The sequence below is a fragment of the Neolamprologus brichardi genome, chromosome 18 (assembly GCF_056152115.1).
Source record: "Neolamprologus brichardi isolate AB-2024 chromosome 18, ASM5615211v1, whole genome shotgun sequence".
Taxonomy (NCBI): Eukaryota; Metazoa; Chordata; class Actinopteri; order Cichliformes; family Cichlidae; genus Neolamprologus; species Neolamprologus brichardi.
In genome coordinates this window covers 9483620-9506950 of record NC_142121.1, presented here as the reverse complement: position 1 = coordinate 9506950, position 23331 = coordinate 9483620, and the positions used below count along the sequence as shown (strand labels likewise).

At 39.6% G+C, this 23331-nt stretch overlaps 2 protein-coding genes and 5 non-coding genes across 20 annotated transcripts in view; 5 read left to right on the top strand and 2 right to left on the bottom strand.

The window, feature by feature from the left end:
- The window catches only part of LOC102784417 (ATP-dependent 6-phosphofructokinase, platelet type-like), a 32862-nt gene extending 17368 nt beyond the window's left edge, over nt 1-15494 (bottom strand). For 6 of the 11 annotated variants that reach the window (XM_087832640.1, XM_006808435.3, XM_006808436.2 and 3 more), the window contains exons 1-10: nt 15265-15494; nt 10135-10208; nt 8477-8554; nt 7840-8029; nt 7570-7735; nt 7343-7387; nt 6730-6838; nt 3980-4075; nt 3309-3401; nt 3074-3199 (exon numbers count right to left, since the gene is read on the bottom strand). In XM_087832640.1, coding sequence (XP_087688766.1) covers nt 3074-3199; nt 3309-3401; nt 3980-4075; nt 6730-6838; nt 7343-7387; nt 7570-7735; nt 7840-8029; nt 8477-8554; nt 10135-10208; nt 15265-15373 — 1086 coding nt within the window. In that variant the 5' untranslated portion in view covers nt 15374-15494. Of the gene's footprint in view, nt 1-3073; nt 3200-3308; nt 3402-3979; nt 4076-4998; nt 5095-6729; nt 6839-7342; nt 7388-7569; nt 7736-7839; nt 8030-8476; nt 8555-10134; nt 10209-15264 lie in introns of all 11 variants that reach the window. The other 5 variants (XM_087832639.1, XM_006808437.2, XM_006808438.2 and 2 more) reach the window with 2 other exon arrangements.
- trnar-ucu (transfer RNA arginine (anticodon UCU)) lies at nt 498-589 on the top strand. Its single transcript is given in 2 exon segments — nt 498-534; nt 554-589. It is a non-coding gene; the product is annotated as a tRNA-Arg (tRNA).
- On the top strand, nt 1015-1106 carry trnar-ucu (transfer RNA arginine (anticodon UCU)). Its single transcript is given in 2 exon segments — nt 1015-1051; nt 1071-1106. It is a non-coding gene; the product is annotated as a tRNA-Arg (tRNA).
- Nucleotides 1532-1623, top strand: trnar-ucu (transfer RNA arginine (anticodon UCU)). The gene is given in 2 exon segments: nt 1532-1568; nt 1588-1623. It is a non-coding gene; the product is annotated as a tRNA-Arg (tRNA).
- Nucleotides 2047-2138, top strand: trnar-ucu (transfer RNA arginine (anticodon UCU)). The gene is given in 2 exon segments: nt 2047-2083; nt 2103-2138. It is a non-coding gene; the product is annotated as a tRNA-Arg (tRNA).
- Nucleotides 2564-2655, top strand: trnar-ucu (transfer RNA arginine (anticodon UCU)). Its single transcript is given in 2 exon segments — nt 2564-2600; nt 2620-2655. It is a non-coding gene; the product is annotated as a tRNA-Arg (tRNA).
- Nucleotides 15495-18498: 3004 nt separating the features above from the next.
- Nucleotides 18499-23331, bottom strand: part of LOC102785671 (nuclear receptor coactivator 2-like) — a 54627-nt gene continuing 49794 nt past the window's right edge. For all 4 annotated transcript variants that reach the window (XM_035915655.2, XM_035915657.2, XM_006808439.3 and 1 more), the window contains one exon: nt 18499-23256. In XM_035915655.2, the coding sequence (XP_035771548.2) occupies nt 23245-23256 (12 nt within the window). In that variant the 3' untranslated portion in view covers nt 18499-23244. The remainder of the gene's footprint in view (nt 23257-23331) is intronic.

The following is a 23331-nucleotide window of genomic DNA, read 5'->3' as shown; positions in this document are numbered from 1 at the left end:
GTTGTAGGCTGACTGTGGATTCTGTCAGATTAGTTGTCTTTATTTAAGTTTTTGATTTTTATGATGGACTGTCTAACTGAATAACATATTGTGAGATAAATAAAGAAGAACTCACAGAAAAGTGACTAGCCAGAAATTTGATGCAGCTCTTTAATGTTTTACATTTTACAAAACAGTCTAATATACCAATGTTTTCCTCCAAGGTTCATGTTCGGTTTTAGAATTGGATTTTATTCCAAAAGTAGCATTTCTCTATTATAAAATTTAATGTTGTTTCAGATACTCTCCCTGAAAAATCAGATACTGTTCTAGTGGTTCCCATCAGATACAATTTAAAGGTTGTAAGTGAGTCCCAGCAGAGACTCAAAGAGAAGATCCAGGTTGCACAAAAAATGCGCATCTGCACAGTAGGTACTCAGAGTGGGGATTCTAGGTACGTTCACATCACCTATGTGAATTGTACGCCACATTCTGAGTCATCAAGAGATGGTTTTGTAGGCTCTGTGGCGCAATGGATAGCGCGTTGGACTTCTAGTGAATTCCATGAGAGGCAATTCAAAGGTTGTGGGTTCGAGTCCCACCTGAGTCGTTAATTTAACGGGGAGAACTTTATTGAAGGTTCCTGCTACACAAAAATCTTAGTTTTTGACCAGCTCGATTGTAGTCATCAAAACAAAGTGCCTTGTTCAACTGAAAATGTGTTACTACCACCAGGAAAGGAAACCCTCAAGTTTACTAAGCACAGAATCCACACTACTTGTAGTAGCATATGGCTGTCATTTAAGTAGAGTTGAGTTTGGCTGTTAATGAAATTTTCTAGGTTTGCGTTCCACCAGAATCACTAACTCAACAGGGTTTTTATTTCCCTTGAATTCTTTGCAAAGCAGAGAAAATCCAGGTTGCACACAAATGTATATCTGCACAGTAGGTACTCAGAATGGGGTTTCTAGGGACGTTCACATTACCTACGTGAATTCTACGCCACATTCTGGGTAATCAAGACATGGCTTTGTAGGCTTTGTGGCGCAATGGATAGCGCGTTGGACTTCTAGTGAATTCCATCAGAGGCAATTCAAAGGTTGTGGGTTCGAGTCCCACCAGAGTCGTTAATTTAAATGGGAGAACTTTATTAAAGGTTCCTGCTACACAAAAATCTTAGTCTTTCACCAGCTCGACTGTAGTCATCCAAACAAAGTGCCTTGGTCAACTGAAAATGTGTTACTACCACCAGGAAATGAAAGCCTCAAGTTTACTAAGCACAGAATCCACACTACTTGTAGTAGCATATGGCTGTCATTTAAGTAGAGTTGAGTTTGGCTGTTAATGAAATTTTCTAGGTTTGCGTTCCACCAGAATCACTAACTCAACAGGGTTTTTATTTCCCTTGAATTCTTTGCAAAGCAAAGAAGATCCAGGTTGCACACAAATGCGCATCTGCACAGGAGGTACTCAGAATGGGGTTTCTGGGGACGTTCACATTACCTACGTGAATTCTATGCCACATTCTGGGTAATCAAAACATGGCTTTGTAGGCTCTGTGGCGCAATGGATAGCGCGTTGGACTTCTAGTGAATTCCATGAGAGGCAATTCAAAGGTTGTGGGTTCGAGTCCCACCAGAGTCGTTAATTTAACGGGGAGAACTTCATTGAAGGTTCCTGCTACACAAAAATCTTAGTTTTTGACCAGCTCGATTGTAGTCATCAAAACAAAGTGCCTTGGTCAACTGAAAATGTGTTACTACCACCAGGAAAGGAAACCCTCAAGTTTACTAAGCACAGAATCCACACTACTTGTAGTAGCATATGGCTGTCATTTAAGTAGAGTTGAGTTTGGCTGTTAATGAAATTTTCTAGGTTTGCGTTCCACCAGAATCACTAACTCAACAGGGTTTTTATTTCCCTTGAATTCTTTGCAAAGCAAAGAAGATCCAGGTTGCACACAAATGCGCATCTGCACAGGAGTCTCAGAATGGGGTTTCTGGGGACGTTCACATTACCTACGTGAATTCTACGCCACATTCTGGGTAATCAAGACATGGCTTTGTAGGCTCTGTGGCGCAATGGATAGCGCGTTGGCCTTCTAGTGAATTCCATCAGAGGCAATTCAAAGGTTGTGGGTTCGAGTCCCACCAGAGTCGTTAATTTAACGGGGAGAACTTTATTGAAGGTTCCTGCTACACAAAAATCTTAGTTTTTGACCAGCTCGATTGTAGTCATCCAAACAAAGTGCCTTGGTCAACTGAAAATGTGTTACTACCACCAGGAAATGAAATACTCAAGTTTACTAAGCACAGAATCCACACTACTTGTAGTAGCATATGGCTGTCATTTAAGTAGAGTTGAGTTTGGCTGTTAATGAAATTTTCTAGGTTTGCGTTCCACCAGAATCACTAACTCAACAGGGTTTTTATTTCCCTTGAATTCTTTGCAAAGCAAAGAAGATCCAGGTTGCACACAAATGCGCATCTGCACAGGAGGTACTCAGAATGGGGTTTCTAGGGACGTTCACATTACCTACGTGAATTCTACGCCACATTCTGGGTAATCAAGACATGGCTTTGTAGGCTCTGTGGCGCAATGGATAGCGCGTTGGACTTCTAGTGAATTCCATGAGAGGCAATTCAAAGGTTGTGGGTTCGAGTCCCACCAGAGTCGCTAATTTAACGGGGAGAACTTTACATGTACTTAAACCTCGTTCAAGGTTCCTGCTACACCAAAATCTCAGTTTTTTTCCAGCATGAATTTAGTCATTCATTGGGCTTTGTGTATTGTACTTCTAGTGGTTCCCTTCAGATGCAATTCAAAAATTCGAGTTCCACCAGAGTTGCTTTTACACATAATTCTTTGTGACTCCTGCTACGAACGAAAATTAGGACAAGTGAAAAGACCAATATAACTTGAGGCTTTTGTTGTATTTTTGTTTTCCAAAATTCATCTCTTTCTAAATTCTAGCCACATCTCTTCAACAAAATGGTTTCCTCTAGCGGAAAGATTCTGATTCTGATGATGGACCTTTGACCTTTATTATAAAACCTAACAATCTCATATCTGTCTCTAAAACAAACATACTTACCATCTGAACACATTCCATAAGTGGCAGTCGAACAGCCTGGTTGCCAACCAGAGACACGACGCAGGCCGGGGTGTTTGCAGATGCTTCCAGTAATGCTAGCACGGCCTCCACACCCATGCGGCTTGCCTGCAAAGATTAAAGTTCATTCAGAGGGAAGTAATGAGCACAGAACTTTTTTTTTTTTTTGACTTTCACCAATCCATGATATGAGTCTTATTTATTGATTGCTATTTACCAGGATTCTGTCAAACGCTGAGGGTGTTCCACCTCTCTGCACATGGCCCAAGATAGTAACCCTGGTGTCGAAACCCAGGCGGCACACTACCAGCTGGTTTTGAATAGTAAACATGAATTATTAGTTGGGATAAAGGGCTTAAAAATATATGCCATTCCAGTTAAATACAATATATCTATAAAAAACATTTAGGGTTTCACTTTAAAAAATTCCAAATTTCTAAAGAATGTAATCATATTTCTACTAAATATGTAGTGTCAATGTAATAATTATATAAAGCAAGATTATATAGTATCTTAAAAATAAACAAGAACATTCATAGGAACATACAATAACAAGAAAAGACGTGCCAAAAGAAAAAAAATAAGAAGGAGAAATCATGCAAAACATCTCCTGTCATGTAATACACATGCAAAGTGAACAGGCATAAAGCAAAATAAAGGGTGCAAAGAGAACCGTACAGCTCATCCATAAATGGTTCATAAATGGATATATGAACATGCCAAATGAAATGTGTAAAAAAGAACGAAATACAACAGCATACAGGACACGAAATGGTGTGCTCCCATGGTGAAGGAAACCAACATCCAAACCACGAAAGACAGTGGCCCATGCTTCTGAGGGAGAATTTGTGGCTCCGTGTATCGGCCAGGCTTCGTGACCGTACTTACATCCTTGATATAATCAGGGGTTATTGATTTGTTGTGGCGATCTATGGCACCCTCGGCTACAATAATAATGTTCAGCCTTTTCTTATCAGCACGATTCTAGAGGGATATAAACAAGCAAAGGCAGTTTAAAACATGACAGAAAATGTTTTGCATTGCCAAAAGCTGGAACCAGTAACGTAGGATAAGTCTGAGCGCTAATTACTGAGAGACCTTTGCGTTTCCAAAGAGCACCATGTTTAAAAGGTTGCCCTTCATCAGCAGACGTTTGCCACAATTTGGGAGAAGCTTCATATGTGAAGTTAACTGGTCGTGAAAAGCAGTGTGCTGTAGAGACACATCAATAATTTACTTATACTATTGCTGTTAGCCAGCAGGGTTAGTTTAAAGTTGACTGCAGAACCTTATTTTATTTACAGCTCAGTTTACATGCAGTGTTCACATATTTGGTCCTTTCTCATAAAACATTTCTAAAAGACAATTTTGAATTTGTTGAAAACTTTAAATTTAGGAATTTCTTTTTGTTTGGTAGTCTTTCTCTTTGCCCTCTGCTGTAATTTGGCTGAAATATACATTCAGTGCCATCAACAGTCAATCAGCTGATCTACAGGGTACACTTTATAACACCATATTTCCCTTTTATTTAAAAACTTTTAAAGACATCAGATCATTTTAAACTGTATTTATTCTTTTTAAACTGTATTGCTTTTTGCACTGCAGAGGCTGGTGAGAAACAGTATTTCGTTTCAGGCTGGGTAACACAATACGAAATGACAATAAACTTCTTGAGTTTTGAGTCATTCCATATCAGTGTCTACTGAGCTAAAGAAACCATGACACCGAAACATGAATGTCTATAATATCACAATGAAACCTTTCCTATGTGTGTGGCATGTGGCAAATGTTTGGATTCAAAACAGAAAGGTTGCTCTGCCGTAGCTTTTCATTTTCATGTTTATATCCACCAGCTGGTCCAGCTTCTGGTTCCCCTCTGTGTCAGTCTGAAACACAGCTCTACTCACATCCTTTACAAAATCAGAGGTAATGTGTTGTCCTTGTCGGTCAGTTGCGCCTTCAGCAACTATGATAATGTTCAACCTGGAACCTCGAGATCGAATCTGGACAATAACAAGAATACTAATCATATGAGACTGACTGGAAAATAAAAAAACAAAACAATGTTCTTCAGGTCTTCAAATGGTCTGTGATAAACATTAGAATAGTCTTGTGTTTATGTGGTGGCCACATTGGACTGGCAAAGAGTCAAGATGTAATCGAAAGCTTGTGGGGTTGACGGCCACAAGAGTCAGGTTCTTCTCTCAAACTTTTCTACCATATAACTTTCTTAACTAACTGCCATTACGAAACCCAATTTCCTGTGCTACTATTGTTAATGTATGAACAGACTTGAACTGAAGGCAACAGTGACTCAGACAGGCTCTGTGGTGCAATGGATAGCGCATTGGCTTTCTAGCGGCTCATGTCAGATGCAATTCACAGGGTGTGGGTTCAAATCCCACCAGAGTCACTTTATTAAAGTGTGTAGAGAACCTTTGTTATAGACCAAGTGCTGCTACATCTTAGCTACTGGCCAGTGTGATTTTAGTCATCCCAGCACGAAGCATCTTGATCTACTGGGACTGTGTAACCACCAAACTGGTTAGTTATTCAGGTTCACTAAACACAGAATGAACTTTAATGGTAGTCTTTCATGTGTTGCCAGTTGGCAGTTGAGCTCTAATTCAAAGTTTGTAGGTCTGAGTCCCATCAGAGGTTGCCATTCAAGGGCCTGATTTTCTCCAATTCTCCTGCCATTTAATTTTCAGTCATAACTGCTTTTATGGACTCTAATTTCCAGCTTGAAATTAAATTGAAGTTTACTTATAGGAAGGTTTAAGATTACAATCGAATGATTTGGAGATTCTGGGTTGCGTTTTGCAGGTTTGCTTACTGACCCAACACCCAGCATTCAACAGGCTTTGTGGCGCAATGGATAGCGCTTTGGACTTCTAGTGATTTCCTTCAGATGTAATTTAAAGCTTGTGGGTTCAAGTGCCAACAGAGTCACTGTATTACAGGGGAAAACTATAAAGATTCCTGTTATACAAAAAATCTCACAGGAAACATTAAACTTTCTACTTTTAGATGCTTAAAATTAAATCCATGAAAAGGCAGCATGTGAGTCAAGCTGAAACGTGTAGAAATAGAAGCCCTTGTGGCACAACTAATAGTTAAACGGTTCAAATGTGAGTTCGATTTTATAGTGAAAGTCGAATTTGAGGGACTCCTGCTTTACTGTGGATAGCTGGGGAAGTTTAAAGATGTCTGCTTCCACACACAAGTCACAATTCTGTGGCAAAGACTGGACGAAAACTGGAGTATGGTACCATCAGAGCATTGTGAGAAACTGGTAAAATTCTGTGGGTGCAGATGTCCTGACGTACATCAAAGCAAGCACTTCTACACATTATACTAAGTTCTGACAGCTGTAAACTTCCAATATGTCATTTATAAGTTTCTTTATTGTGACAGGGATTACTGTTCTCACTTTTTACACTGTATTTTCAATTTGCTTAATTATTCTAACATATTTTCTGTCATGTAAATCTTTATTAGAAACTTGCTTAGCTAAATGACTTCTGTTATATGTCCCTAGCCAAAGACAGAAAACGATCCACTCTAATTAAAACATAAGCTACTACAGTGGAAACAGTGTGTGTGTGTGTGTGTGTGTGTGTGTGTGTGTTTGTCACCTCAGACAGTTTCTGACACATGTTGTCTTCCCATCCATCTTCAGGAGGCATTTCTGGGATAAAAACCCAGTCTGCTCCACATGCCAGGGCGCTGACCAGGGCCAGATATCTGCACACATACACAATTTATAAAATCATACATTTCAGCTCTCACTAAAGACAGTTCTTTTAGTCTCTTGCTACACAGAAATCTCACCAAAGCCAGAATGCACTCCACTCACTACCCTTATCAGTATGCCCAATCAGCAGGCTCTGTGGCATAATGGACAGCGCATTGGACTTCTAGTCAACCACGTGCGATGCAATTCAAAGGTTGTGGGTTCATTTCGCCTGCTGTCAATGCTAAATTTTCTGGACCATGGTATCGCACCTTTGCAGTGTCATACAATATATCTGCATAAAATACTGCTTTGACATTTTAGCTGGAGTCTGACTCGTCGGTATTTGAACATTCCACATTTATCATTTGACATTTTCAAAGTCTTAAATATGCTTTCTAAAGAATTTGATTACATACTTGAAAAAGGTTAAGCATATGATTTTGTGGCCACTAAGACTAAGTGGATGTCACGCAATATTATGTATATGTGTGTGTGGAATAAAAGATGCCTACCCGCAGTGTCTCCCCATGACCTCCAGGACAAACGTCCTCTGGTGGCTATAAAAAAAAACAGAAATAATGTCAAAAACAAACAAAAAAAGAGCATTTATGCTGAAACTCAGTGGGTTGATCTAAATTTGTTCAGTAGAGGGGGAACAACCTTTACCTTACACTGAAGCATATAAAAAAAAACACAGTTTATATCTTTTCTATTAAGACCTCTCTCAGAAATTGTTCACCTCTGGGCAGTGGTCATGATGGCGTCCACCACCTCAATGATCCGATGCAGGGCCGAGTCGGTGCCAATGGTCATGTCAGTGCCGCAGAAGTCGTTGTCGATGGAGCCAACCATACCGACGATGTGGAGCTCGGAGTTTCTCTGGGTCGCTTCCCCATCGATCAAACCTAAACAAAAAAACAAGGAGGGAGAAAGTTTCCCTTTACACTTGTAAAAGCAGGGCAGCCCGGTGTTAAAGTTAAAAACAAAACCTCCTGTTGTGAGGAGTCACCTTGCTGCAGGAGCTCCTCCAACAGGCTGCTCCATTCCTCCCTGAACAGGTTGGCCCCAGTCAAGCTTCCGTCTCCACCAATCACACACAGGTTGGTGATGTCACGCTGCACAAGGTTGTGTGCAGCTTTCAGCCGGCCCTCATGGGTACGGAAATCTTTGCAGCGGGCACTCCCGATGACAGTTCCACCCTAAAGTAAACAAACATTACAATAAAAGAAAACCTGTCATGATTTTCAAGATTTTTTTAATTTTTTAAAGATTCTTTTGGCTTCTTTTTAGGACATTGTGTCCTCTTAGACTGTATTTTTTCCAGTATCGCTGACCTACAAGATCTTTTATCCCCACTGTTCACTCAGTGAAAAGGTCTCATTGAACTTCAGTATCATCAAGCTGCAAGCTAAAAGCATTGTCGCCTGTGTCCCTTTGAGTAAAAGTCACTCATGTCCACTATGACAACACGTACCAGCATAAGTACTATAGAGGTTTCCTTACCAAACACTTTTAATGATGCTAAAATGTCTACAGTATTTACAAAACACAGTAATTTTCTCAAAGCAGACTGAGTTTGTTTCACTGTTTACAGCCCATTAAGAAGAAATGTGCGGTGTGTGTGAGCTGAACACTGATCTGCTCACCACTTGCAGCATGCTGGAGACGCTTTCCCACTTCGCCTCTTTGATGTTGTCTCCACCGTCCACCATCCCCTGGTAACCCTGAGAAGAGCAATCAGTGTGACAGACATTCACCGGATTGTTGATAACTTGGCAAAAACTGAAAAAAGCTTTATTTTTTAACTGACAAAAGACAAATGAAGAACGGTGCGCGATATTTTTAAATTGAACCAAAACTCAATAGGAACTTGAAGACAACCCTGTGGGTCAGGTTGAGCTTTTTTAGGGAACTGCTGTGTTGTGTTCAGGGATTAAAACTGTGAGGCCATGGTCCCAAACCAAAATAAAAGCACTGTGGCACTCAGCTGTTATTACTCACAGCCCAGTGGTTATTTGAAGCTGATGGGGACATGACAGTGTAGCAAGTGAAGGATGAAGCCTGCCCTTTGTAATCCAATTATATCTACACTGAGACCAGATCACGTCTGTCTGCCCCCGTCGTTCATGGCATCATGTCCAGTTAAAAATGCACATACTGTACATCCTCAGACATTCAATATCGATGACTTTCAGAGACTCAGGAAAGAAGGAGTTACTATAGTTACTATCACTATCAAATCATTATTTCCATCGGCAGCACGTTTAAGTTCAAATGCTGTTACAGTAGGTGTGATCTGTGATAGAGCCCAAACAGTAGGCGGCACTTGTCAAAGTAATATTCACATGAATGCCAGAGGTCAAGGTTTTCCAGTAGAAAATTTATGATCCAGGTTACATGCCAGCTGGTCAGAGCACATACTGTATGCAAATCCATGCCCTTGCTTCCAGTAGGTTAAAAACACAAAACGAGCCCATAGTGGGTTCAAATTTCCATGTGGACACAGTTTTAAGTGTCAATACACTCCACTTCAATCAAATGCTCACACACAGACACTCCAAGGGCACCACTTTCATTTTAGTGTGACAAGTGTGGAGGCCAAGAAGACAAAAACAAGGTCACTACCTGTAAAGGGATTAATCTGGAGATCTTAATGACTGAAAAACAAAGGCTTAACGACCAGAGCCATAAACAATGACTGTAGTCAGTGTGGGTGATTGAAGGTAATCTTTTCAAAATAGCAACTAAACAGCATGAAGTGAGGTGTGAAATGCTTAAATCTGTTGGAACAGAACAGCTTTCACAGAACAGTTTAAGGAGACGAAAATGAAGTGGCGGGCAGCCAACACTGTGCAGTTTTTGATTTTTATGTGTACAGAGGTTTTTGCAGCTACACTTGGGTGAATTTGGGTGAACAAAATATAATTTGTTTTGCAACAACAGGCAGTAACAGCACAATGACTTGTCTGTGGCATGTTTGCGTTTCTCTTCATAAACCTGATTTGACACAATGTGATTACATCTATGCAACCCTGCAGATACGATGCATTTAACCCCAATAGAAAAATAAAACAATGAAATTCACATTTTCAGTTTTGAGACTTTACAGCCACCTGAATGACTCCTTAAGGTCAAATTCAGTTACAAAGGCAGAGCAACATGCAGTCTTGAGTCCTGCTGGCTGTATCACAGACAATCACAGCTCGATAAAAAAGACTCGTCAGTTCTAATTTAGTTCCTCGTGTGGTGTGACGACACTGCAGACTCTCCTGGGGCTATGTCTAAAGCCTGAGTCATGCCTCACCTCATGGATGAAGTAGACCTTTGCTCCCACATAGATGCCCATCCGCACGACAGCCCGGACAGCTGCATTCATACCTGGAAATAGAGAAAAAAAGAGTTTGGGGTTGATACAGAAACAAACAGTGTTTCTCACATATCACGTTTGACAGGTTGGGAAATGAACCATGTCCGTCTTTTTCATGCTGACAAAGTGGTCTTAAAGATATTTTTGGTGTCAGCTAATGAAGAACCACCATGTTTATTAAAACTGCAGCGCAGCGACTAGCAGCAGTTTAACCTTTTCAGAGGACGTGGGAGACACAGAAACTGGAGGTAGAAAGTAGTTAACGTCGGTCTTATTCTAATGTGCTTTTGACATTTAAGAAATTAGATCTGTCAGTGAACTAAATAAACGATGTTTCCATAAATGTGATTGTATAAGCAGCAGCACAAACAGGGCGTGGCAGAAAGCTAGACAGACCAGCAGAAAGCAGGAGCGGTACACGCGATTGAAAAAAAGGGAGACCAGGAGAGGAGACTGCAAGTGAGAATCCCTCTGAGGATTTTGTGTCAAAACATAAAAGTGTCTGAAAGAGCACTTAGTGAAATTAGAGACAGAACAAAACATAAACCTTGAGCTAAGTCTGGTATCACAGTGAAGGTGCAGTTTTACATCACCGAAGACTCCCATAAAAGCACGATGACGAGAAATATCTGATGTGTAAAAACGCTGAGAGAAGGTACTGAAGGTGGTATTGATGTTACTTTGATTCTGTGTCGCAACCTGCATACAGAATAAGAGCTGTAATAAAACTTTAATGATCCTAACGCTAGGTGTAATAAGAGAACCTGAAAAAAAGAAACAAGCCCTACGGCTGAAAATAACAAATACATCTTCCACTGTTTCATCTTTGAATTTTGACTTATCAGTGAACTGATTATTTACCAAATTAAAGGTAAGATAAGCTAAGATAGACTTTATTTGTCTCAGAAATGGGTAATTTACAATTATCTTATCTTATCTTAATAATAAACAGTTTTAAGTTATTCTGAAAAAGACATCCAATCAACAAGACGCTGAATCAGCTGACTCTTGGCTTTTTATGCCATTAACACGTGAAGTGGCTGAATCATTATCGTAATTGCTACTGATTATTTCTTCTTTCCATCAGCTAATCAATCAATCTAATAGGGTCGGTGCATATCAATGAATAAAGAGCAATGAGAATATAGATGACTGGTAAAAAAGAAAAGGTCACTTTAAAAACTCAAAATAGGGATAAAGAATTAATTAGCCAATTATGGAAAAGCATTGGAATGACAAGCATGTTAGATCTCAGTGAGTCCAGTTTGGTGAGGCATTGCATGCATCCCAGAATTTAGCCCAGCAAGCACAAGCTAGCACGCTCTGCCAACTTAACCACCTCGCCAAATTTCTTCCCACACCACATGGAGTAAACAACCCATCCCTTTTACTGGCCCTTGTCTGCAGAATGCGTATGGGATGGGTCTACTCCTTGGATGACTATGTCACGATTTTGGCATTACTACAAGAGCTCAATTCAATAAGCTTGGCAGAGCCAACAGGGCCATGGCAAAGGGCCAGAGCTAAACAACAAAGGCTTAGCTGGGGGAAAAAAAGTTGAACATGAACTCTTCAGGAAAGGCATTGCAATCAGTCAAATGTGTGCAATCATACATTTTTTGTAGATAACTATAAACAAAGTTTTCTGTTTACCTTGTAATGATTGCAACAGACAGAAATAATGGTTTAAGTGGCGGCCACTGCATGGGCAATCAGCTTTAGATAGAGAAGCACTGATAAACAGGCTGACATCAGCCTTGTTGACTGATATCAGGCTATTAGCAAATAAGATGACAGTGTCAGTGTCAGTGGCTAATATCGATCTCTCAAGTCACATCATTTTGTGTTTGATGAATGTTCAAATATAATTTGGTAAACAAAGCAAACTAATAAAAATAAACGTATTAATAATGTATAAAAATACTGTATCTCAAAACTATCATATGCAGGAATTCAGACAAAGACTGTTTGTATTAATGAGGGGTTTTCAAGGGTTTCTTATGATCCAAATATTCATAAACTCACTTTTCTGTCAGTGGATGACTCAATAAATCAATAGCTGCCTGCAATTTTCTGATAAGAGACTAAAAATATCTCTTTTTTAATCTTTGTTTTTGTTTTCCCCACTTCTCTTATTTATGATCATTAACTACCTTGTTTAGGTAAAAGAATGAATTAACTTGCCCATTACCAAAACTACTCCTGCTGACCTAGAGGAAGTAGCAACGGCATTATAAGGCAGGTGACATCTAAGACAAATGCACTAAGGGGTGGGGGTTGGGTGGGGGAGTCACCCAACACAAAAAGAAACACAGTATGGAGGCCTGGATGTGGTTTCAGCCTGTTCAGTGTTTGCTAACGAGTGCTGACAGCACAAGCTAGTGTTGCTAAGAGACCTGCAAAGTGCTGATTGGTCAGAGGGGACCTGGCAAATGTGTGAAATTGAGCTGAATTGTGTGATACTATAATTGAGTTTTACAAAATTAGAAAGAAAAAATGAATAAGGATTTCACAGACAGATAAGAGCGAACAGCGACCGTGAGTACATCTCATTTATCATCTCATGTATGTGTGTGTGAGTGTGTGTGTCGTGTCCCAGCTGAGCTCTTGGATTAAATCACAAATCATGAAATGCTGTTAGTATTTCCTCCCAGACTGCTGCAATGACTAAACGCCTCCAGCTCAGTCTGGGCATGTATTCTCCGCAGCGGTCGGGAAATCTGCCTTGGCAAAAATTTGTCATTGCACATGAAGCACCGATATTCCTGTGGGTTCAGAAAACTGTAAAGTTTGCTAAACGAAAGTCTGAAAAATAGCCTGTAATATTTCACAAAACTACCGACTGAAATAAAAAAGGAAATAAGGAAAAGCATAAAGATCCTCTTTAATGATTCTTAAAACTTTAGCATTACACTGTCTTACATTATAACAGTACCATGCAGTTACAGTTCATTTCTTTGGTTTGTATTTGTTTTGTATTTTTTAATTTTTAATGACTAGGTAGTAAAAATATACACGTTCAGAAGAAATGTGGAATGGAACCAGTGCTCATAGACATCAGAAACTTTGTCCACATGTGATTATTATATCACAACAAACCTAATTATTCTTGGTGACAATGGCAAGTGGGGAAAAAACCTCCTTAAAGACACTCGAGGCTGTTAAAGGCTTCCGCTGCAGAGAGATTCTCCAGGAAAGGCATTCAAAAGCTGGTCCTGCTATCTTTTGACCCTGGTGAGAGGGACTGTGTGCGCATCAATTTCACACCGCGGAAACAATGTCCAAGTGTAGTTATAATTAAATCTCAGCTGCTGCCAGGAGTATGCACTCTTACACATTGTTACTACAGAGGCTGGCTCTATTACATTCTACACAGGTACTCATGTGCTGCCTTCTGCTGCAGAGACAACTGAGAAACGAGGCACTGTGTGTTATGTAACAGCCTGGCTCAGAGGCAGCAATGGCTCTGCTGCTGCACTGCACGCATAGAGCCGATACTACACTCCAATATCGATATATAGAAGTCCAACAAAATACACTCTAGTGCTGTTTCTGGAACATCACATGAATGAATGGTGACGCTATTAGACACATAAAAATACCAAAATCACTGTTTCACCTTTTTTTAAAAAATGTTCCACTTATATTAGGCTGTCATCATAGAACCTAATTTTATGGATAAAATGACATCCACACACAGTAACTTATTTACGTTTCCTTTGCACATTGCACATCACAGCACACCAGCTCGCCCTCACGTAGGCGACTCAACCCTTCGTGACTTCCGGATGACTACAGTGACTCAAGGACAAAGGAAGTCACTGCAGGTCTCTTTCAAAATTAAGGCCCTGCAGCGGAAAGGGGAAGGGAAACCCTTTACTGTGAAAGGTTACGCCGGAAGACGAGTAATTTAGTCTGGCTTCTTCACGGTGGTCCTCCTCACGACTCATCTTCAGTGATGAAATACGTGTATTTCTGCTGAAACATGACTCTTTTTTAAAATGAGGGGAAGTTGCAAAAATCATAGTTAATATAAAGAAATAAGATGACATTTAATGGCGTTGTCAACTTTTGCCTGAACCGATAATTTATAGGGATTTTAATAATAACAAGAATAAGAATAAGAATAAGAATAAGAATAAGAATTTCCATCAGGAGGTGTGGACTTTACGCTTTTCCACCAAAAGCAGTGGCGAAACCTGACTGAGTGCACACCGCAGTGTATAGCACTATCAGCTTTGGGTTGCTGTTTAGATCATGCGTATGCCATTAGACGCGCACAGGGACGCAGGACACACAGGCAATCAATACAGGAACACAGCCCATATAGATTCTGCAGTGGTGCAGAACGCATGATAAGGAGAGCGACTCCCCACATAAGAGGATTCAATTATTTAATTACCGCGAACACTTGTTGATTTCGTTGCAGCTTTCCAAACTGCCCCCCCTCATCCCTGCTGCAATCCGAGCATATCTTTTTCCAGCAGGTCGTGATTACTACTACTACTTCATACCTCCTCAAGCGGTTATAAATAGTATACTGCAGCATCCATGTAAAAAAATGTGTAAGACAAGGGTTTCAGGGCAGCTGTTGCGTAATAGTCGCTGTGATTTGCTTAATACCTTGTAAATAATGGGTATCAAGAAAAAATAAATATATACAAGGCAAATAAAATGCATTATTTATTTTTTTCATGCAATTATGCACCTTGATTGACCACCACGCTTTTTGACAAGCTTGGAGGGGATACATCCATTGTATCCAGGCCTCTAGGTAACATATTTCTCCAAATCTCCACAAAGAGGTAGGGAGTAAAATTAACCCTACAACCACACTAGGGGAAGAACCGCTTATACTTAAAGTAGCATAACTCTGGCAGTGCGTGCCACTTTGAGAAAATGCATATATGTGCAAAAGACCACGTCAGCCTCAGTAAACACGTCTGATAACATATTTTAAGAGAGGAGTTTATTCTCCTGGTGCTTTCTCGGCAGCACTTTTACGCGAAATTATCTATTTTCATTAGGGCAGGAGCGCCGTCCGATAATGGAACCTCACTAAGTTACCTTGGGCATCTCCGCCGCTGGTCAGCACTGCGATGGATTTACCAGCGCCGGATAGATTCTCAAAGAATTTCCGGGTGTCCTGTCGCTTTGGTGCCGATGCGCCAGCCATCTCTGTCTCCTTGGCCCCTGTCACCTGTTAAATAAAAATGTTAGATTTACTCTTCTACAAGCAGCGACCAGTAATACTGTCAATAACCGTGACAGGAGAACTACTGGAGGACTGCAGTGGTTACCGCCCTCTTTCTCATCATACACACCCCCTCTGCAGAGGTCCTACATTTAGTGAGGTGAGTCACTGCATGGCGGTTTCGGCAGCGCAGTGGGGTCAAGTGTCAGGTTCTGGGGTCAAAACGAGGCCATTTGGCCTTTCAAAGAGCGAAACTGCCCTGAAGCCATTAATTGCTCAGCCCTTTCACTGAAATCCATCCAGCCTTCCTGTGTGGTGAGTCACAGTGAAAATGCGCAGGAAGTTACGTTTTTCTACATCTAAATCATTATAACAAATTATTGCTTTGTTACAGAAATCTGAAGGTTTTGTGCCTTTCGCTGATCTGCAGTTTATATAATGTACACAGCTTGTACCTAAAAGAGTGGCCAGTGAGTCTGTCTTTATGATTCTCCTAATTCTGCATAGAAGATGCTAAAAAAGATGCTGGACACAATCCTTTTGGTTTAAATTGACACGATAGCATCACACAGTTGCTGCTGATTTGTAGACACCCAAACAATGCTTATCTCTGTTCCAACACATCCCAAAGGCGCTCTATTGAATCTGGTCATGGGTACACTGTGAGTTGGACATGATCACCAACAATACTCTGGTAGGTGTCTGTGAAGGTTCTCAGTCATCCAGGTCATCGTATTCAAAGGAGCTTGGAAAGAAAAGCATCTGGACTTCTTTAAGTTACTTGAAGACGTTTCACCTCTCATCCGAGAAGCTTCTTCAGTTCTAAGGTCAAATGGTGGGGAGTCCCAGATTTAAACCTAGTAGGAGTGTCCCCACTAGGATACTCCCACTAGGTTTAAATCTGGGACTCCTAGAACTGAAGAAGCTTCTCGGATGAGAGGTGAAACGTCTTCAAGTAACTTAAAGAAGTCCAGACGCTTTTCTTTGCAAGCTCCTTTGAATACTCTGGTAGGTTGTGTCATTTACACAATGCTCAGTTGATACTAAAGGGCCAAAAGTGTGCCGCCCCCCACCCCCAACCCCCCCACCCCCACCCCCACCCCGCCGCCGCCTCCGCCAACATATCATTACAACACCACCATTTTTACAAGAATACAAGGCAGAAATAATCCATGCTTTCATGTTGTGAAAGTCAAATTGTACTGTACCAAGCAAAAGCAGAAATCCTGATACATCAGACCAGGGAATGTTTTTTTCCATTCCTCTGTTGTTAGGTTGAGCCCACGTCGGGCTGTTGGAGGCCTTAAAAAGAGTGAAAATTGCCATGAAGCCATTAATTGCTCGACCTTTTCACTGAAATTCAACAACAAACATGCTTCATGAAAAACCTCAGAGATAGTGTGTTTGTTTGTTGTAGCATCAGGACACACCCAACCAAACATTATTATTTCATTGACTGACTTGTCTTAGTATTACAACCTTTAAATAAATAACGAGTAACCCAATGTTCCTCATTTCTCCAAACTTATTTCCAGGATTCTCAAGCACCTTAAAGAAGTCCAGACACTTTTCTTTCCAAGCTCCTTAGACAACGAGTAACCCCTTTTTAAAAAATAAAAATAAAAACTAAATGCTATATTTTTGTGGCATTAACTGGGACGCTGTAACAACCCAACATAAATTATTCAACTTAAATTCTGCTTTTAAAAGCTCATTTCCACTTTACTGTCTGGGAGAAACAGCAGAGTGATGCATCTTCGCGTTTTTCCTCCCTTCTTTGGCGCTCGCGAGCCGCTCTTAGAAACCAAAGCCAAAGCCAGTCTGCCTGACTGACAGCTTAGTCCACCAATAGGAAGCCAGATCACGTCCCATGGAAAATTCCAACCAATTATAGCCAGGAATATGCGCCTTCATTCAGGAAATAATAGACTTTGAGCAATAATTCATAAATTCCTTTCTAATCCAAACACTAAAACCGTGGAGTATTATAAAAGCGTGGACATCTTACATAACGTAACACCAGCAGATTAGATTATTAGAAGAGAAAATATCTAACGGCAGCACCAGAGAATAAACAGATACAAATCCTCAGTCGTTGCTTAATATTCTCATGTCATCCTATAGGAGCCGTGTTTTTTAAGGATCATTTCCTACATCATCATTTTGAATTTCAGACATTTGGAAATAACAAAAATATTTCTAATCCAATCATAAAAACGCTGCAGATAGAATTGGTGACCTTTCACGAATCCCATGACCTTGAGTAATCCTCTGTATGCTATAGGCTTTATCTACTCAAGCCCCACGTGACTTCTCACACTTGTTGCCAGCCACATTTCATAATATTAGATTCATGACAAAAACATTTATCTGAAGGTATGCTGGAGCAGTTTTCATATCTATACTGGTGGACAGAAGGCAGTGCCTGCTGCTGCCTGATTAGATTTGAGGGGCCATACAGAGTGCACTGGTCTCTGGACCAGTTCCAAGTTTCCCTGTGCAGAAAACAAAAGAGCCTCACGAAGGCAGGGTCTGTGTGCCGTTGTGACATTTTTGCTGTTCCTCACTTGTCCGAACTTAAATAGGGAACCACTCTGGACGCCACATGATTCCCGGATGTGTCACACAGTTGCACGGCCAAAGTATTTCTTGCGTTACCCTCAGCATGTCAGATATACGAGAATAAACAAACTGACACTAGAAACTGACACTTTAAAAGTAAATGTCTGTGGAATTTTAACAGTGTCTGATCATTGATTAGTGGGGTGTGCGGGGCTCGGGGGAAGGGGAATTTTCCCAGGATATTAACAGGTGAGGAGAAAGGTCTTTGGGCCATGGAAAGGGATCATAAGTCAGCTCTATTTCAAGGCACTTGGGGTATCCATCAATAATGCGGAGGCTACGCACCACCCACATTTTAGAGCACATTTATCCCACATAACTTACATTTATTAACGTTTTGTTGTGGTGTTAAGGTTAAATATAAAGTATATAAAGACTGGGATTCCCTGGGACCGCACAAGTCACTTTTTATCTAAGAGATTCACATGTACTTCCTCCTTTATGGATGAAATTAAAACAAAGACACAGCTCAGTTCAGTAAAAATAATTTATTTACAGTGGCATGAATCATAAATTAACAAGCAGCATTGGCAAAAGCAACATTAGAGTCGACAGCTTGCATAAAAATGTGTGAACGTCCGGACTTCTACATAAGAAAATAATTAATGAACTGTATGCACTGGACTGTGTCACAGCTGAGATGTTTAATCACAGTAGAGAGGATACTTCAAATAGCGATGAGAAAAATATTCTTCGACACATGCATTCTCCTTCTGTTTTGCTCTAATTTACCACTGCGTGGTTATCAAGATGTCAGACACATTTCATAAGTGGAAAGAAGGAACCCAAGAAAATCAGAGCAAGTAACTTCCTTAAATGACTCTTAGAGGGGAAATGAGTCGATTTACTGACATTAGAGAAGAAAGGGGAGGAAAAAATGTGTTAGGGTTGACCCAGAAGCTTTACTCAGGGGTTATTTTACCAGTGACAGAGATTACTATTCCACTGGTTCTTTTAAACATCCCCAAAACTTAAAACCCACAAGAAGTAAGACGTTTCTTGCATGACCACGGTCGCGTAAGTACATTTAAAACACGTGACTTTGGCGCCACCTTCTGGTAGAATCACAAAATACATCCATAACAGACCAGTTGATCCTGTCTCAACCTTTTGAATCAAAATAAAAAGAAAGAAAAAAATATAATGGCCATAATTACAAAGAAGGTAAAATCACATCAAATATTAAAATATCTTAAATGAACAAAAAAAACTCAATTTAGTTAAATGGTAAAAAAAAAAAAAGGGTCTTAGATTTCATATATTACCCTCATATATAAGAATAAGTTTATCCAAAAGGGAAATTCATATGTCTGATGTATGTCATCTGGTATATGACTGTTCTATTACAGAGGTTATCGATTCCTGTTCTGATTCCCAGGGTTTAAATTATGCTGGTGTCTCTTATTTACAGGTAAGGTGTCCTTTGGTGTCTGATGCATGGCTTTATGTCATCAGGGCCACTGACCAGTCACTTCCAACATGTGAAGGGTGCGTTTTAACAGAAACCACAATCTTTTTTCTAAAGCTAACTGAAAAAATAACCAAACATAACTAAATAGTTTTTAGTGGCTAAATCCTATTGAGCAGTCTTTAGTGGCTATGTCTAAACCAGTGAATGAAAGCCAAATTTTAAATACAAAACAAACAGCAGGTGAAAACAAGTCCTGACACAAACCCCGATCTGCAGGCTGACAAACATGCATTTTGTAAAATTGTACATTTTGTGCGTAAAGCTGAAACACAGGTGGTGCTATGTAAAACCCCCAAGATGGGAACTCTTCACACTGAGCCTCCACCCCAATTATTTCTCAAGCACAGAGAACTGAAAAGTGTCAGATCTTATAAAGCAGAAGTTAAAATTTGCCCAATTTCAGACTAAATCGTTCTCACACTACTGTTTGTGCTGAGACAATTTCAAAACAACGAGAGATTTTTCTTTTTGGGGGGGAAGTTAAAGATAAAGTTGCTGAAAAGTAAGATCGGTGTGAACAGATACTCATATGGAAACTTAACACTTCCGACAAATCATTCGAAATAATATCCAGTTCCACAAGTAGGTTTTTGTTTTGCTTTTTTAATATTGGCAAATATTGAACTTTGTCAGCTATGAAAGGCAGAAATGATGCCTTTCTTGAATAGAAACATGGCCCTGCATTAGAATTACTTCAGTAATTCTTGGGCCACAGTAGCTCAATGTGCTTAACTGGGCGTGCTAAAAATGTAAAAAAAACACTTAATACCCATTAAAACCAAAAACAATGTTAGTCAGGTTAAATACCAGTACAGTGCAACCATAAATAACCATTTTGTTCTGAGTGACCACCTGTGCAGGCTCACGTCACACAAGGAAATCAAACATTAGCAGTTACTGTAGGTGGTCATTCATCCCTCAATGTGTGACATTCGAATACTCATGGCTTACAGTTCATCATCAGTTCATCAACATTTTTGGGGGCTAAAATGTTATGATGTGGAAACAAAGTGAGAAGCGCTACAGTGAAATTCATTTCAGTGTTACAGTGTGTATTTTCGCACCCTCTCAATCATATTGTCGTTGTTAGAGTATCAGATCACATCAAACAGACCAAGAAGTCTAAAAACACATGTTGCCAGTTAAAGTCAGTTTTGTTCACAATTACAAGCTCACACGCACAAAACAGCACCTAAATGAACAGTACCTTGCAAAGTGATTGAATCAAAGTGGAAAATAAAAGTCCAGTCTATAGAAATTTAGATTGAAAACATTATAACTTTGCGAAATGGACAAAGTAATTTAGCTCTAGTTCTTCATTTACGTAAGGATTTATCCTTGGCGCAAAAAATGTCTGCATTGTTTACCAGTACATACAGTATGGAGACTTAAAGATGACAGCTTTAACCACAGAAACTCAACACAAAAAACAGTTAAATTTGCCCTTCAGCACAACCCAAGATTCAACTACACACCTGCAGTGCAAGACACATTCTGGCAGGCTACAAGGTCACGACCTTGAAGGGTCATTTCAGAATGAGCTGCAGTAGCATCGAGATTTTTTCTTTTTCTACTTTTACACATTTTTCTTTTCATTTAGAGGCAAAGCTGCATTAGAGGCAGAAATAAGCTCACTGGTTAAATCTCAGTGGGGAAAAGTATTTCTGACAAGAATGGTCTGAAAAAAGTAATGTGCTCAAAATAACAATAGCGTTATTTTCAATGCTAACGCTAACATTTAGCCACGTGATACCATTCTAATTTAAGATGTTATAACGCTAATAGTGGCCAATTGTTTTTTTTTGTACCAAAACCCTTGTTAGTCCAGAAAAACAAAAATACTGAAAACTAAGATATTAAAGCTAGAAAAAGAAATTATTATTATTGCTACTTAAGTGGAAAGCTAAATAGGTTAGCTAGTTTGTCAAAATAGCTTCAGGATTCTAGCAATAGCTTGTGATTTTGTAGCTGGGAAAGCTAAAGGGCTAGCCTGCAAACAGGGCAGAAAAGTGAACAAACTTTCACTTTAAGTGCTTCTTTAGCTTCATCTACTGATGCTCATTTAACCAACAAAATATTTCTGCTCTCATTTTTTGTTGAACTAAACTCCGAGCTGCTGCTTTACAATACCACTTGGGGCAAAAAAGGATATTAAAAATCTATGTACACGATCTATACACATTCACTTTCATTCAAAAAGTCATTAAATGGGGAGACAGGTCCCCTGTAACTACAGCAGTTGAAATATATTAATTTTAAATCGACATCAACATGTACCATTTGAGAGAATTTTTTTATTCTTGATATTCTTGATTGTTTTCTTTTGTTTTTCGTCATAGAAAGAATCTCTAAATCTTCTTTAAAACTATAAATAACCATAAAATATCTTTCATAAACCTTCTCATTGTCATTTTCACTTAGGCTCCAAAACCGAACCATAAAAGATATAATCCAGAGGCTTCATTTATACTCATCATCCTGCCACTTATGTTTTAGTTTCACACACGCACACACAAGAAACTTAATCCATCATAGTTACCTCAGAGACTCAGAAAAAACTCTGGTAATACACTGATCTGACCAGAGGACATTCAAACAGCAAACACTGTGTGTGTGACTATGTTAACTTGGGCAACTTGGGACCAATAACCTCCACACAAATTTTAATTCAGCAAGTTGCAAATTACCTATTTTTAAATGGTGCTCTATGTAGCATTTTCATTATAGACAAGCTTCTTCTCTTTTTGGACATGTTTAGTACTTGCCCAAAATTTAAGGAAGTATAATAAAAAGTGAAAATTACAGCATGAATTTGCATTTTTTTTTAACTAAAGTGTCAAAATGTGCAAGGAATAAGTTTGTTGCTTGCTCTATCCAACTCCAGCTCAACAAAGCATGCTGAAAAATGCTAGAGGTGGAGAAGTTTACCTCGTTTCTTGATGGCAATTCAAATAATATCTCCTAATGAACCCTGAATGTGCTACCGGTGTCTGATTACATACTATTACTGTTGAAACCCTCACAACATCCGCTTTAATTGTAGAGGAAATCCGGGGATATTTCAGGAAAACTGAATATCATAGGTATTGAAATCAATTTTAAGATGTAAAGGTTGCTTTTCTTTCCCTCCTTGTAAATTTACATCCCCCCAAAAACGCACACACCCCCACATTTTCTCATTTCTAGATATAACCTCCTTATCCAAACTTCTTTTTAAACTATAAGAAAAACAAAGCTTGAAAACTTTTTTAAAAATGCTACACAGAACACCTTTCAGTACTTTTATTAACTATTTTTTTTAGAAAAATTCTGTTTTAAAAGTCCTCTTGAGTGTTTGATTACTGTGAATACAGTGTTTGATTTGACTACAGCTTACAGATACATATCACATGTTGATTAGCTGATATCAATCAAAGAATAAGTTACATTGAAAACCTAAAAACCACAAATAGCTGGGGGTTTTCAGGATTATCCTCACGTTGGGCATTTGCTGTCAGGATGGTTCAGATGGCAGTTTCCCTGTAATGTCAGACTTTTGCTTGCATAAAATGTTAAGCAATGACTAAACCCACTGTGAATGTAGTCCTGAAGTTTGCACATGTCTCGGTTGTCCTCATGCTATAGAGCCTCTGAGTTGCCTGGTGTGACAGAGGGGCAGTGTTCTCATCAAGTCCTTCATACGTCTCTGTGTGCTGAGCTGAATGGGTGTCAGTGTTTTTGCATGGATTCCCTCACTGCTCGTCTCAACTGCAGCCTGGGGTCAGCAAAAATTCTGTAGAAGACAGAAAATCATCAAGGTAATTTAAATTACAGTCACTCTGATAACAAAGAACTGAACTGAGTTTCC